Genomic DNA, 16960 nt, shown 5'->3' with positions numbered 1-16960 from the left:
TAGCAAAAACAATATTACATTTTGAAGCTGCTCCATATTTTCCCCAGCAGGGTCACTTTTCTTACCTGGTAGGGGCAATTACAAGATAACATCACCATAAGAAATCTAATGTTTATCACATCAAAACAATCTCTGAAATCAATGCCTATAAGTCTCTTGACTTACACAAAGGAATCTTAGTCAACATCCACAGTTTACAGCTGTCAACATCTTTTGGTGAACAGCTGATTAATTGATTCCATGTTATAAAATGATGTCCTAAATTCCTTCATAGCTGATGTAGCTGAATAGGCTAAGCTTTTATTACCCTTCACTGGCCATAAATGTTGCAGCAGAGATTTGTGTGTTCTGTTGCTAGGATAGGACTTGTTTACCAGCAGTGGGTTATTCACAGTGAGACTGGCAAAGCCCCAGCAAATGATAGGGCAATCTGGAGCTGAATGCAATTGAAACAATGCCTCTTCTGTGAGACGCTGCCAAACAACAGGGAGCTTAGAAGTGGAACAGAAGCTTTAAGTTGCTCTTAGCCAGGGCACAAAACCATTTCAAAAGACAATTCGAAATCAGAAGATTTTCAGCTCTCTATTCCCTTGTACTTGGAGTTAAAATATGGAACTCTCTACCTATTGCCATCAGAACAGAAAACAGCTTCCTTTGCTTCAGGAAGAGGCTAAAATCCGTTCTTTTCCCAAAGACTACTTCATAACAATCAATTGACTTCTACCTCCTAGTATCATCCATTATCCTTTCCTATAATGGTTTTTGTCTCATGCATTACACCAATGATCTCTAATTGTTCTCATACCTCACACTAACATTATCGGCTTTTGTCTCACCTAGAATGTAAAACACACTGAACCCTGGAAAGGGGATATTAGCGGTATACAAGAATTGATTTGATTTGATTTCTCCTATTATAGTTATCCACCTTTGACCCCTACTGAACATTGCAGTTTGCTCTTTAAGGCTATCAGGCTGGACCATAGTCCTCAACTCATAATAATTGGAAAGTACAAGCTAGAGATAAACATTTCAAAAAGAGAAAGGTAATGCGGGATATTTATGTTAGTTGGACAATTTAGCTCTAAAGTGATGACAACAAGAATTAGACATTGTACATGCTCTTCAGGGTGCGGGTTGTTGAACGTTTTGTGTTGCAAAAACACTGTGGGATCAGCATTCTCCTCCTTACACTCCTCGTACCATCCTCGGCTCAAAAGCATGTTACCTTTCATCTACCTGGATCCGAAGCTATATTAAACCTGTAGTGGTCAACACAGAAGTTCCATAGCATACAGAGCCCTATTGTGCTTATATGATCAGACAGGACAAGATTGCAAAGTAATGAGTGGATTAGCCTTCTGAAAACTTCAACATCAGAGGGTTGCAGACTGGAATGGGGTGGAGGAGTAGCCTAATGGTTAGAATAGAAGGCTGAGAAATCAAGAACCCAGGTTTAAATCCCATGGCAGCTCCTTGCACAAACCCCTTAACCCCTCATTTCTTCAGAATGGCTGGGGATGGTACTAGCAGTCTGCCTCAACACAGGAAACAGCAAAGGTGACTAAAAAATATAATGACAATGCTTTCATAGTCTAAAAATTTATTGTACAGCACTAGACTTGACACAGCCATGTTTCAGCCGACTGGCCTGCCTCAAGAGTCTCTCGTTTTCAGTTTTTGGATTAAAGACGTTTTACTGTCAGTCCAGAGAATGGTTTGATACCTTGAGTTGTGCGGTATAAGGCCTTAATCCATTTATCTACGCTGATGATGTCACATTATACATCCCCTTCAAACATGATCTGGCGGAAATCACCAACGAAATCAAACTAAGCTTAAACGTCATGAACTCATGGGCAAATGCATTCCAACTAAAACTCAATACTGAAAAAACACACTGTCTCATCATCTCATCCCAATACAATACCTACAAGCCCACAAACATTAACACCCCAGGATACACCCTCCCTATCTCAGACAGGCTGAAAATTTTCGGAGTAACAATCGACTGTAACCTATCACTAGAGACCCAAGCGAATTCCACCATAAAGAAAATGTTTTTCTCAGTGTGGAAACTCAAACGTATGAAACCATTCTTCCTGAGGGAAATATTTCGTAACATGGTACAGTCAATGGTACTAAGCCACGCAGATTACTGTAATGGAATCTATGCGGGATGCAAGGAACAAATCATAAAGAAACTTCAGACTGCCCAAAACACAGCAGCCAGGCTTGTATTTGGAAAAACACGTTTTAACAACACCAAACCACTCTGAGAAAAACTGCACTGGCTACTAATCAAAGAACATCACTTTCAAAATCTGCACAACTGTCCATAAAATTATCTACGGCGAGGCACTGGGATACATGGCAGACCTTATTGACCTGCCAACCAGAAACACCACAAAATCTGCACGATCATACCTAAACCTCCACTACCCAAGCAGCAAAGGACTCAAATATAAATCCACCTATGCAACCAGCTTTTCCTACCTAAGCGCACAACTATGAAACGCATTACCAAAAGCAGTAAAAACTACGCTCGACCACCTAAATTTCCGGAAATCACTAAAGACAAACCTGTTCAGAAGAGTATACCCCACCGACCCAACATAAAAATACCTGGACACTTGCAACACAATGTAACCAAAGACCATAATGGACATTACCTGACTCTTCTTCCCCCTTTCCCTCCCTAAGTTCCCCCCAATTGTACCTACCATACATGTACCTCATTCTACCACAATATCACTTTGTATTCATTCATACTATATATTTGTTCCAACTGGAATCGGCTAATGCCATTAACGGTCATATGTAAGCCACATTGAGCCTGCAAAAAGGTGGGAAAACGTGGGATACAAATGTAACAAATAATAATAATAATAATAATATATTGGTGGAGCCTCCATTGCATGCACATCTCTCTCATGAATATTCATTCTGGATATCCTGAAAAACTGACTGGCTGGGGTGCCTCCAGGAACAGGTTTGGAAACTACTGCCCTATTCACCTGTTCAGTATCCTGTCTGTTTTAATCATTCCTACAAAAAGTAATTCCTTAATCCCTTATTTGTCCTGTTTGTCTGTCTTGAATAGACTGAAAGCTCTGTCGAGCAGGGACTGTCTCATATGTGTTTTGTGTACAGCGCTGCATACGTCTAGTAGCGCTATAGAAATGATAAGTAGTAGTAACATTTATACACCAGTATGCAGGTAAAAGCTAAAATTCTGGCTATGTGCTATTCTATAAATATGTGTATATCTTCCAGAGCATGTATTTTACATGTAGGTGTACACTTAGGCAGAGTCTGGGCGGGACTCACACTTATGCATATATCTTTAGCAGTTAAGTGAATACTTCACCTGTTACACTAGGATTCTCTAAAGGAGCATAGGCACCTTGTAGGCGCTCTCTGGATGCATATATAGAGGGAAGGGGATGTGATTTGATATACTGCTCTCTGTGGTTACAATCAAAGTGGTTTACATATTATATACAGGTAATTATTTTGTGCGTGGGGAAATGGAGGGTCAAGTGGCTTACCCAGGGTCACACGGAGCTACAGTTGGCATTGAACTCAGTTCCCAGGTGACTGCACTAACCATTAGGTTAGTCCTCTGCTCCAGATGGAAGGTGAGGAGGGGAGGGGAAAGGAAGAGAATTATCAGGCCAGCCATTAAACCCAGAATTACTGTGGAAGTATGTTGGTCAGCTCCTGCATTGTCAGCTCCATCCTGTCAGTTTTCTGAATGTGATGTTGGTACAGCACCTTCGAAAGTGGAGGGCCCAGAGCAGTCAGCTCAGTTCATCTTAACCCCCTTAAGAATGGCCTAAGGGTCAAATTTACTCAGGGGTCCTTTTACTAAGCTGCGGTAAAAGAGGGCCTGTGCTAGAATCAGCGCATGTTTTACGATGAGTGTTGAGGTCCCCTTTTATCCCAGCAGGTAAAAGGCTGTCTCAAAAAGAAATGACTGTGTGGTAAGTAAACCACTTGCCATGCGGCCATTTCAGGGGGGAGCACTTACTGCCACCCATTGAGGTGGTGGTAAGGGCTCCTGAACTAACCTTGTGGTAACCAGACAACATGGTGATGCCCAATTACTGCTGGGTAAACACCGATGTTACGAAAATACTAAAGGGTGTGGTAACAGGCTTGCCTTGCGCCAATCTAGAACTACCAGAAATAGCACGTGCTGGGGGTAGGAACTACTGCAGGGATCCTGAGGTAGTTCTGGATTGGCGCACGGCAAGCCTGTTACCACACACCAACCCTTTAGTAAAAGGGCCCCTAAGACTGCTATCCCACTTTCTGTTTACAGGAACAACAGTTACCTAGTGAAAACATTTCAGATCAAGCTAATAGAAAGCAAAGAAAACTATTCTGGAGATGTAGTCCAGCATTATTGTCTAATCATTGACTAGAGACACTAACACTAAAAATTAACTGTGCTACGAGAGAACCAAGGAGAAAGGACAGAGATGGTGAATTATAACTGTCACCTGTATACCGTTTTCCTAGATGCTAATGCTGAAGTAGCTGGAGCTCCTGCTGCACCTTTGGATGTGAAGTGTTTGGATGCCAACAAAGACTATGTCATCGTTTCCTGGAAACAGCCAGCTGTTGATGGTGGAAGCCCTATCTTGGGCTATTTTATTGACAAGTCAGTTACCAGCACACCCATGGGGCTGACCCTAAGTAGCGGAGAGTCCCCCAATTACCATTGTGTATTTCTCTCTCTTTCCTTATCCCCCCTCCCTTCTCCACTGCTATTGTGATCTTTCTCCCCTCCAGCTCCTGCCTCTTCCTCTGCTAGCTTCAATCTGAAGTGTGATTGGTTGCTGCTCATGGGTCTCATCAGACTATGGAGTCCCATGTGTTCAAACTTCAGACTGAAGCAGATATAAGAGGAAGAAAATGTGAATAAGAGGCACTTCTTTCCTCCTGACAAGAGGAAAAGAATGCAGGGGGTGCATGATAATGCAGTCATGCTGAAGAACAGAGAAATGTAGGACCCTCCACAGCACCAGGGTAGTCACCCCAATTCACCTGCCATGCAAAATGGCCCTGTACCTACTAGTGCCATGCATTATTATTCAGTACACTTAACCTGTCCAAATTCAGGGCTTATGAGTCCAGATTGAGGGACTCTAAAAAATAATATTTGATTATGCAATGTGTGGCTGTCACAGTACCCAGTGAATAAACATACATGGCCATTTTCTTTGCATTCAAGTCAGAACCCTTAGGCTGTACAGGATTCATTGCATGTAAGAGACTGCTATTCAAAGCAATTTATGCAGTTAACTTCAGAGTTAACCCAATAAATCAGGTTTGAAATTCAGGTCCACTGAGAATGTACGTTTTGACCATACAGCTTGGTGTTCACTCAAAGATTATCCACATAAAAGTGGTACAGCCTGGAAGTATTACAAGGGAATAGATTCCAGGTAAGCAGATAAAATCAATAGTCAGCAATATCTGGATACCTTATGCAGTTAACTTGGACTACACAAGTAGCTCTCCTGATATTAACTAAAGGGTCCATTCACTAAGCTACAGTAAAAGTTGCCTTAGCTCTCCCTTAACTGGGTTTTCCCATGTGCTAAAGCCATTTTTACTGCAGCAGTAAAATAACTGATTCACCATTTATTGCATTAATGGCCATGCGCTAATGTTGCCATTAGCACATAACCATTTAAAAAATGTAGTGTGTGTGCACTTACTGACACCTATTTGGTAGGTGGTAAGGGCTCATGCACTAATCCTGTGATAACTGACTAGCATGGGACACACCCCTCCAACAAAATTTTAAAATATGTTTTAGCATGTGCCTAGCGCGCACCAATTTGAAACTTACTACAGAACTCCTCAGCGCGTGCCTCAGTAAGCCATCTTAAGTTGTGTAAAAAGGCCCCTAAATCACTTCTCCGGTTATCTTAAGGATCACGTATCCCATATTCTGACTTAATTGTACCAGTCAGCTAAAATCCTCTTAAAGGGGTCCTTTTACTAAGCTGTGGTAAAGGCTAGCAGTTGCACGTGTTCTTGCCGTACACCACGGCCCCTTTTACCGCAGTAGCTAAAAAGGCCAAAAAAAATAAATGGCCATACAATAAGCTCACACTTGCTGCATGGCCATTTCGGGGGGGGGGGGGGGGGGGGAGGGGGAGAGAGCACTTATCAGCACCCATTGAAGGTAGCGATAAGGGCTCCCTCGCTAACCCAGCAGTAACAGGGCAGCACGCAACACTGCCTAATTACCACCGGGTAGCCCCCTGTGGAAATCATTTTAAAAATATTTCCGCTAGCACCGGAAATGGTGCGTGCTGGGGGTGGAACTACTGCCCTTTAGTAAAAGGGCCCCAGATTTAATTGGATAGTAATCTGCTTCACTTTAAAGTGGAATTCTTCTTCCCTACTTATTATGCTTTAAATGTACCTAATTTATGACTATGTTTATTAATGATTTGATGAATAGCCCAATCCTGGGCAATCCCATATCTAAGCGATTTACAAAATTTACAAATATATAAAAAGAAAAGAAAAGAGAGTCTATGAAAACTAACTATGAAAATATCCTCTGCAGCCTGAGAGTTCTGTCTTGAGTAGACTTTTTGTGTCTCAGATCAATATGTTTATTATTATTGTTTTGAAATTTAAGAAAAATGAATTTATTAGAGGGTAATTGCTCTTATTATCTATCCTGTGACACAGATTAAGGGGTCCTTTTACTAAGTGACGGTAAGCACTATCACGTGCTTCCCACATGCCAAAATGCATTACTGCGGGGCATGCTCAGGTGCCATGCGGTAGTTCAGGCATCTGCACATGCTTCCCTGGCGCTAAAAATATGCTTTAGTGCATCCCGCATTAGGGCCATTATCCTTTGTATTTTTTTAGCACTGGGGCATGTTTGGGGGTGGAAAGTAAGTGTGCTCAGAAGCTAATGCCGGTGCTAGAGGCGATTAGTGCCGGAATAGCGCTGGCATTAAGCTACGTACAATGCTCAGACGGCTCTGTCGCTAGAAACAACCTGCCCGCTAAAATTCAGTGCAAATGATAAATGCTTTAAAAGGGATGATGAAGCAGGTCGTCAGGTAGTCCATCTCATGCTCAGAGAACAGCGCAGGAATACTGGAAACTCACCACCAGCTTGAAATATGTGCTACATTTAACAGTGTAGTTATCAAGGTGGGCTACTCCTAAGATGGGTTATTTTACTACTAACTATTTTAACAGAGGCAGTGGCGTTCCTAGGTCGGCTGCCACCCGGGGCAGATCGCTGCTGCGCACCCCCCCCCCCCCAGGTGCAGCAGCGTCTGTCCTCCCAGGGGGCAGCACGACCCCCCCCCCCCAATGCAATGCCCCCCCCCCCCCCGGCGCATCAACCCCCCCCCCCCCCCTCCGGGTGCATTCTTAGCTGCAGAGAGCAGCCGCTAGGCTGTCGGCTCTGCTGGCTGCCCCGGAACAGAAAGTAACCTGTTCCGGGGCACAGGGAGCAGGGAACCAGCGGAGCCGACAGACACGCAGCTGCTCTCTGCACCCCTCCAGCAGCGTGCACCCGGGGCAGACTGCCCCCACCGCCCCACCCTTGCTACGCCACTGAACACAGGTCCCATTTTATGCAATGAAACTAGTTACTAATAGCTAGGATTATCGGTAAAATAACACGTCTTAACAGTAGTCCACGTTGTTAACGTCCCTCCTTAAGGGGAAGCCTCATTACAACACAGAAAAGTCAACATAACGTAACATATCAGCCTTATTATAACACAGAGCAGTTCATATTCAAAAGCACTTGTCTGAGTAAGAGTGGCCATTGAATACTTCTTCTAACTGCCTCAGCACTATCTGGAGGATGCCAGGACAGTCCATGGGTGGACCTTGGGCAGAGCCAGAGGTTATTCAGTTAGCGGTAGTATTCAGCAGCACTATCCAGATAACTTGGGACAGCAAAAAAGCTATGGTAAGTGCAATCTGAATAAGCAGCTGAATTTTGCAGATATCCAGATACTGCCATTGAACATCCGGAGTTTTTTTTTTTGCCTGCCATAGCTGGTGTTAAAAAAAAGAACACCCTGACTGCCGTTGGCTGAATATCAGGAGGGAAGAGATTTTCACCTTATCTTGCATTCTTTTAAGGTCTTTTCTCAGGAAAACACATGCACTGTAAAACCAACAGCCCCCTTCCACCAACTGCAGGAAAACCCCCAATTTTAATATTAAGAGACATTTTCCCCAGGATTTCTATATGAAATAATGAGCACTAAATTGGCAATAATTAGATTTATGCCACGTTTTCGTTGGTGTAAATGGAGGTGCTTAGTTTTAGGCACTGAGATATCAACTAAGCATATTCTATATACCAAGCCTAAATCTAGGCGCCGCTTATAGAATGCACGTAGTCAGCATTGATTTCTGCGCCTGTTTTTTAGGCCTCATATCAAATCTCCCCCTTTATATTAAAAAAGAAACTGCACAGATCTTCTCATAGTCTTGCATTGATCTTGTGCTACATATATCACTTTTTCCATAACAGCCTGAGCTCGCCGTTTCTTGATCTCAATCAGATGTAGACGGTGATTCCATAGTTTATATTCTCATTACTGCTTTGTTTGTCTCTACCAGATGTGAGGTGGGCACCACTCACTGGTCCCAGTGCAACGCTACACCAGTGATGTTTGCTCGTTTCCCAGTCACAGGATTAATTGAAGGTCGCTCCTACATATTCCGAGTGCGAGCTGTGAACAAGTGTGGAATTGGCAATCCATCTCGTGTATCAGAGCCAGTAGCAGCTCTTGATCCTGCAGACAAAGCCAGACTTAAAAGTAAGAATTGTTTATCACTATGCAACTGTCTACTGGAGAGAGGTTTTGACAGGTGAAGCCTTTGCCACAGAGCAGAGGGATTCTATTGTCTGATGGAGACAACAGGGCTCCTTCAATTTATCGAAGTTATCTACATGGTCATTACTGCTGCAACAGGAGCTGTTTAAGGGGATCAGTCTTCGGGGAGAATCCTCCTCAAGCCTTTGACTAACAAAGAACCCCAAGTTGCCAGTTGCACTGCCTAGAAAAAAGAGGCTTAAAAAGTGGAAAAAAGATGTGTATTATATTCATCTACAGATTAGTCTATTTATTTATATTTTGCTATATATATACAAAATTTGAAGGCATTATGGGAACAATATTGAGGTTTCCACATGAGTCTTTTTGAATAATGCTTATTTCACTATTCTGAAGATGTTAAGCAAATTGTAAGTTTTATATCAAGCTTCAACTACTGTACATCATCTTGGGTGAATCTCTTCATAAACGTGGTGACTAAATCCCAATAAATAAATTTAGTAGCATAGAAAATGGCGGCAGATAAAGACCAGAATGGCACATCTAGTCTGCCCAGTAAGGTGGATACATGCAGCATACCCTCTCATGCCTTTGTTTAGGGTTGTTCCTGCCACGTTTTGGCAATTACAACCCCTTGCCCCCCCCCCTCATGTCATGTGAAAGTTATTTAAGTTTTACTTGTAGTGGGAATGCTCTACAGTTTGCTGTGTAGGGATTCTCTGATTTTATCTCACGCCTTTTTGAATGCAGTCACTATTTTTGTATGACTCTACTGTTCTCCAGTTTGGATTAGATTTTTCTCTTCATGATAAACTATATTTGTCAGGATAAGTGGAAGGTTGGGGCTTGGGGACCTCCACCAACAGACAGTGCATCAATTTGTGGGAGGCCTGAGCCCAAATTGGGGGGGGGGGCAGGCCCCAAGCCCCCCCCCCCCCCCATGGCTACTCCACTGCTATATCCTTTACAGTTGTTCTATTTTCTACCTGCACCATTTAGCTCTCTCTAAGTTTGAACTGTGTATTTCCCAAAACCCCATACTTTTCTCATGACGCTGAAAGAGCAGTGAAGGAATCAGGGCACCCTGCAGTATAAATTCACTGAAAAGTCAGACGAAAATAGAATAGCTGTTCCACAGGCCAACAAGCCTCTGCATAAAATTTAGGGGGAGGGGATTAAAAAAACGGAGTGACAGCCAGCTTGAAAGGAATGAGTGGAGAGACAGGATATTGTGAAGGCTGACTGGTGGGGATGGTGGGTGGATTCTGGAATTGAGACTGGTTGGGATTTCATAGGAGAAGAGTTTGTACAGACAGGAGCTGATGAAGAACATGTGTGGGATGAAGGGCTGGGGGGACATGTAGAGAAAATGTGGGAGGGATTTGGACTTGGGGGACAACAGAGTGTAAGGGAGTAGACTTTGTTTTAGTTACATGAGTCACATAAGCAGACAGGCCGACCACATCATCAGAGGGAGAAGCAACCATGCCAGCTGCATCCTTGTAGGGGGAATCCCCCATGTTGTGTGCTGTAAACTTTGCTTGACAACAATCTTGACTCTCACATATGCCATGATGTAGGAGTTTTCCCTTACCAGCCGAACCTTCTGAGGATCTCCCCTTGAATGCAGCGCTGGTGGATCTCTGCTGAATTTGTTCTGATGCCTAGCCTCTGAATGCATAAACTTGCAGAAATCCAGTGGTATTGCACGCAAGATCCACTGCAGTTTTTTCACCTGGTTGTTCATGTTGTATAAACTATACCTATCTGTAGGTTATAAAGACTCATACTTAGCATTTCATTGCACTATGATATGTGGAAGGTGATGATGAAGGTGCCCTCTTCCTTCCTCCCAGTGGACTGATAGAGCTATAAGCCTGGTGATTATTCTCTTTATACTCTATACCTGCACTGATGGAGTGTGGGTTGAACGACATTAGGGCAGACATAACATTGTTTATGTTCTATATCCACAGGTTAGTAATAAACTTCCTTCTGGTCTACTATTGCATAAAACACTTCAGGAGCTTTGTGGTCAGATATTGTACGCTGTAAGTACTATGCAGTGGTGCAATGTCTTTCCCTCAGGATTCCTAAGACAAGGCTTTGATGGCAAAATGCACGAACATCCCCTCATTCTATAATCTAGACTAGAACCTAAATATAAGTGCAATTTGTACACTAAGATTACAGACTACTAGAACATATGTGCATAAATGTAACAGTCATATGCATAAGTGCTCTCTGTATGTGCAATGTGCATAGGGGGAAATTCCATAAATAGTACTCAAAAATGGGTGTAAAAAAATTGGCATGGACTGCTGTTCCATAAGGGACGTGTGTCCTTTAGTGAATAGTGTGTAACACCGATTTCCGTGCCTAATATTGGGCACCAGACTTACGCCTGCTGAAACCTGGTATAAATGCTGGTGCCCAAGTTAGGCACACTTACCCGGTATTCTATAACTACACATGTAACTTTTCTGGGATGCCCCTGATACGCCATGTCCCTGCCCCCTTTTGGGATATGCGCTATGGGACTTAGGTGCCCTGCCTTATAGAATAGTGCAAAGCCAGATACGCACACAAATCGTAAGAGGTGCCAATTAAAAATCAATAATTGGTTGTTGGCACTCAGGTCCTTTTAGTAAGGTACGCTGAAAAATGGCCTGCACTGTTGTAGGCGCATGTATTGGACGTGCGCAGGTCCATTTTTCAGCGTGCCTGCAAAAAAGGCCTTTTTTTAATGCTGAAAACAGATGTGCGGCAAAATAAAAATTGGCGCATGTCTATTTTGGGCCTCAGACCACCCATTGACTTAGCAATAAGGTCTCACAAGTTAACTGGGTGGTAATCGTTAGTTCGCTTACACTGCCGATTACCGCCCAGTTAGTGCCACGTGATAAAATATATTTTCTGCCGTGCATATCAGACATGCGTAAAAAAGGGAATTACCACCCGGGGCTCATGGTAGCTGGGCAGCAGTTCCAAATTGACGTGCATTGGACGCACGTAGGCGCCTACACACCTTAGTAAAAGGGCCCCTCAATTATTGACAGTTAAGAGCTCATTAATCAATTAATTATTTTTGCATATCTTGGCAGCGTGCCCAAATTTGGGTACCATATACAGATGTGTATTTACAAGGGGGTGTGGGTGTGTATGCGGGCAGCATGTAGCAAAAGAGAAGGTCTAAAAGTACACAACCAAAACGGCAAAAAAGAAGCACAAATGAGCCTTAAATAGTGGAACAATACAGTATCATTTAATTCAATAGACCCGACACGGGCCGTGTTTCAGTGCAAACTGCGCCTGCCTCAGAGGTCAAATAAAAGTCCAAAACTAAAGTCCAAAAAAGGGGTAGTTCAAAACAATACTGCGTAATAGTTGGCGGCAGAACAAACAATACATTCTTATGCATTGAAGGCTTCCAACAGGTTTGCTCACGTATGCTTCTTTTGTGCTGTATATGTGGGCAGGGCTGGGTGGGTCCCACATTTAGGCACCTAACCCAGGATACTATGCAACATTTAGGTATGTATTTACACCTGTCATAGACCGGGCAGAAGTGCTCCTGCCTGAATGTTGGCATATAAATTTCAACTTACAGTCCATTCTATAATGGCCTCTAGGTGTCCAGATGCCGCTGTAGAATACCTCTTCGCAACCAGCATATCATGCACATTTTGATGCTTCTCTTTTGACACACTATATGGAATTCCCTCCTATATGGTTTGCTATTCTGAAAGCAGTTTCACCCATCTTTCAGGTCACCCTTCTGCTCCATGGACAGGACAGATCATTGTTACTGAAGAGGAACCGGCTGGTAAACACATATTTTCTAAAATCTTTAAAGACTGGCTACCTTAAAACTGAAAGCCCCTTACTGGAAGTATAACATCAACATTTTAAGTAATCAAAATTACATTTAAAGTACCTATGACACCTTTTACCCAATCTCTTAGCAGGGCATTGCTGGATCCAGGACTAGCTTGGCAGGAATCCCCTGGGGGGGGGGGGGGGGGGGGGAGGGGGTCCTGTAGGTCCTTGTACAGCTGGAACCTGGTGCCCTCCCGCACTGGGGAACTAGAAAAGATTTCTTTCCCTTCTCAGGAATACTGAAAAACATATATATGATGTGAACAAGGCTGGCTGGCTGGCAGTCTTTACAAGTTTTATTGAAGTATCCATTTATGAGTTTATATATGTACAGAGAGTACATTTAAATAAGTTAACAAGACTTTAACTAATCAAAGAAAATAAAATAATCTTCTAAATGCTCCTATAAGAAATCAAGTAACCCATTTGAATAGTCGGGATTTTAATCCCGTTTAAACATAGGAGAACATTCTCTTGTGTTTCCCCATGTTCCACTACAGTTATTCTTCACATTATACCTACTTAACCTGACTCGGGGGTCATTTTATAAAGCCTTTTCAATGTGTAAAGTATGTTTTACACCTAGAAAACAGCTGTTATAAAATTGTTGAGATAAATGCATATGTATGCTTGTGCATTCCAACAACATTACATGCACTTGTATGTGATCCATTCATAGGCGTTACAAGGTCAGATTTGGGTGGAGTTAGTAGACGTGGTTATTTTGTAAAATAATGCTGTGCACCTATTTGCACAAAATTCGTGCAAGAGCATAGTAATATATTAAAGATTACTCTGGAAGCTTAATTTATAAAGATACTAGGGAGGAAGTTATCAATGTGAGCTACCATTAAAATGTTTGATTATACTGTTAAACTCAGTTATTAGTAATTAGGTCTCACTGCATAAAGGGCCGGGTTCAATATAAGGCATCTTAAATGTAGGCATGTTGTAATAATGTGCATAGCGCTATTCCATAAACTGTGTTTACAATAAGACACAGTTTATTGAATGGCGCATAGGCAGGGAGGAAAGCGTGCACATTTAGGTGTGGCCATTTATGCCGCTGGAAACCCTGGTGTAAATGCCCGCACATAAATGTACACGGGTTCCGCCAAATTCTATAATTACGTAAATGTGATTGACACCCCTTTGACACACCTACACTTCTCCCATGGCCACACCCACTTTTCAGCTGCACATGTTGGAATTTATGCACATCTCTTTTTAGAACACACCTAAATAAAATCCGTGTGTAAATTCCAATTAGTGATGATACTTGGTTGTTATCGGCCAATTATCATGACTAATTGGCTTGTTGCCCAATTGAGTAGCACATATAAATTGGACACACACAATTTAACACGCGCTACTCACCACGCCTTATATAGAATCTAGGGGAAAAAGGGACCCGTGCTAAAATAGCACATCTTAACAGTAGCCCATGTTGATTACTATATTCCTTTGACACCTGTGTTGCCTTTATGAAATAAGCACGTTTTTAGAAATTTCTCACAGGAACCCTGTTATAAAATTGCCCAAAATACATTTAACTCTTAGTAGTTATAAGTTTGCTCTGTGAAACTTGAAGATGCATAAATGACTATGTACAGGTGTGAATATCTACAGAGAAGAACAGATTATCTTCAAAGCAGGCCCTACTTCTGCTGTCACAGGGAACTAAGAACTTCGTTTCTGTTATCCATTTGCATAGAGGGTGTTGTTCCTGGCCCACCTACAGATCTCAGTGTTGCTGAAGCCACCAAAAGCTATGTTGTTCTGAGCTGGAAGCCTCCTGGACTGCGTGGGCATGAGGGTATCAGGTACTATGTGGAAAAGGTAAAACAATTGTCAGTTTTCTCTGTGTGTCTTTCCATATCTGCTCTCGATCTCATTATGTGAGCATAGGATGGTGGGATTATTTAGAGCAGCAAAACAGAAGCAAAAATACTCTGCAATCATACTGTGACCACTGTCAACATACTATATGTTTGTTGTTTCTTCATTGCTGGATGTGCTTTTTAATGTGCCAGTAAAGATTTGTGCTTTTGACCCCTGAAAAAGGCGGGTGGGCCAAAACTTGGGTCATTTTCCAGTAAATCTATTTAAGGCTGAATCTGAGATTCCTCCTTACTTGGACTATCTCTGCTCGGGATTGTTTAGAGATCACAAATACTATAGCACAAAATACACTCCTCAAGAACTCTGGTAAACATTCACATGTATAAGGAATGGTGGGGGAAAAAGCCTCAAAGAGCTCCAGGTAAAATACCTTTGGAACTAAAAGCTCTTCATCACTAGCAAAAAAAACCCCCACACCACCAAATTTTCAATTTTATCAATTGACAATACTATAAAAAGTGATATCCCATAGTGTAGCAACAAGTCAACGAAAAGTGAGTGGTACTTCAAAGAACATCTCTAAATGTTCAAAAGTGAATATTAGAACATTTTGACCATGTCATAGAGACAACACTGATGACAAGACAAAGAATTTATGCAAAATGTCATAGATCTCATAAAGACAAGAAGTGTAAGTGACTTCCTACACACATGACCTATGAAAGATTATTTAACATATATGGGGCCGATATTGAGACTGATGGAGGGAGCCCAGCTAACTCCTGCGGTCAGCGGAGCGCCCATAATTTCAATGTCAAGGCTGTATCCGACGACCAGCACCGAATTTCCAGAGTTTTTTGCGCGCTAAAACATAACTGGTTAAGCTGATATTCATCGACTGACCAGCTACGTTATAGCGGAATAGGTGTTGCTATGGGGTGGCAAGTGCCACTCCAAAAAAAGGGCTTGCCACCCCAGTTCTTGAACTTGCAGGAAGTGCCCCAACACTCAATCGGCTGTCATCAGCCCTAGCACTCAGCTCCAGTCCCACTAAGTCAAACGGCATTAAAATGAACTGAAAAATGGGGCCTTCCCTCTTGCCTGCACTATTATTATTACCTCTGCCAGTCCTGATTCCGCTCTCAAGCTGAAGTCACTTCCTGTTTTTGAGAGGTGGGACTAGGACCAGCAGAGGCAATAGCAGCACAGGTAAGAGGGAAGGCTCCACGGTTTCTGTTTCCTTTATTGCCATTCGATTTAGCGGGATTGGAGTTGAGTGCTAGGGCTGATGGCAGCTCAGTGAGGGTCAACAAGGAACAGAAGAAACCAACATCCACAGATGCAAACAGTCAAAACAAACACAGCGAGGGTGACGAACAAACAAACAAACAAACAAACAAACAGGAAAATGCTCTCTGATGCTTCAAAATCTGGAAAATTTGAAGTACCAGAGAGCGTTTTCCTGTTTGTTCGTCACCCTTGCTGTGTTTGTTTTGTCTTTTAGCTATGTGAGTGTACCACTGCCTAGGGAATATGTTTGTGGAGGTGGAAGAAGGGGAGATAGTCATTGGAGAGAATAGGGTGACAAGGGAGATACTGGATTGGGATGGGAAAGAGAGGGGGTAGTAGAAGGATAGGGAAGATGGTTAAATGGCTGGTCTAGGAGAGGGGGAGAGAGAGGAGATGCTAGATCAGATAGGGAGAGGAAAAAAGGGACATGGGAAGATGCTGGACATGGGGGTTGTAGGGTGAAGAAAAATACTGGGTATGGGGTTAGTAGGAAGATAGATGGGAGATGCTGGACATGGGGGGACAGTGAAAAGGCAAAGGGAGCACTGGACATGGAGGGAATAAGGAGATAGGGGAGGTGCTGACAGAAGTGGAGGTAAAGAGGGGCATAGAGGGACACTGGATATAAGGAAACAGTAGGGTGAGGGGGCAGATGCTGGATGGAGGTGAAGGTGTTGGATGGAAGAGGGGAGAGAGAATATGATGGATAGAGGGGGCAAGAGAAAGAGAGAGAGAGAGGACATACTGGTCAGAAGAGTGAAAATAGAGAGGGAAAACTGTACAGAGGGGAGGACAGAGAGAGAGAAAAAGATAAGATGCCAAAAGGGGAGAGTTAGCAAAAAACTGGAGAGTAATAAAGATGAGGGTATTAATAAAGGTGGGAAAAAAGAGCAAACAACAGCCAGCATGGTAAAAAGGTGAGGTGAAACAGACTATCAGCGCCAAAAGAACATCCGTCAAAAAATGGAAAAAGAATCCGAATGAAGAAAATAAGAAGCCCAAGAAAAACAAAACTATCTGATAGGGAGTGGGAAGTGGACCAATGACTCCAGGGAAACAGGACTATGGTGGGAAAAGAAACAACTTTATTCACA

General features: G+C 42.8%; 1 protein-coding gene across 1 annotated transcript in view; it reads left to right on the top strand.

The window, feature by feature from the left end:
• The window catches only part of MYOM1 (myomesin 1), a 277203-nt gene that overhangs the window by 137390 nt on the left and 122853 nt on the right, over positions 1-16960 (top strand). Inside the window, exons 11-14 of the mRNA XM_030213070.1 lie at positions 4528-4669; positions 8638-8837; positions 12625-12681; positions 14449-14573. Coding sequence (XP_030068930.1) covers positions 4528-4669; positions 8638-8837; positions 12625-12681; positions 14449-14573 — 524 coding nt within the window. The remainder of the gene's footprint in view (positions 1-4527; positions 4670-8637; positions 8838-12624; positions 12682-14448; positions 14574-16960) is intronic.

This window comes from Microcaecilia unicolor, chromosome 1 (assembly GCF_901765095.1).
Source record: "Microcaecilia unicolor chromosome 1, aMicUni1.1, whole genome shotgun sequence".
NCBI lineage: Eukaryota > Metazoa > Chordata > Amphibia > Gymnophiona > Siphonopidae > Microcaecilia > Microcaecilia unicolor.
This window is presented reverse-complemented; position numbering and strand designations above follow the sequence as displayed.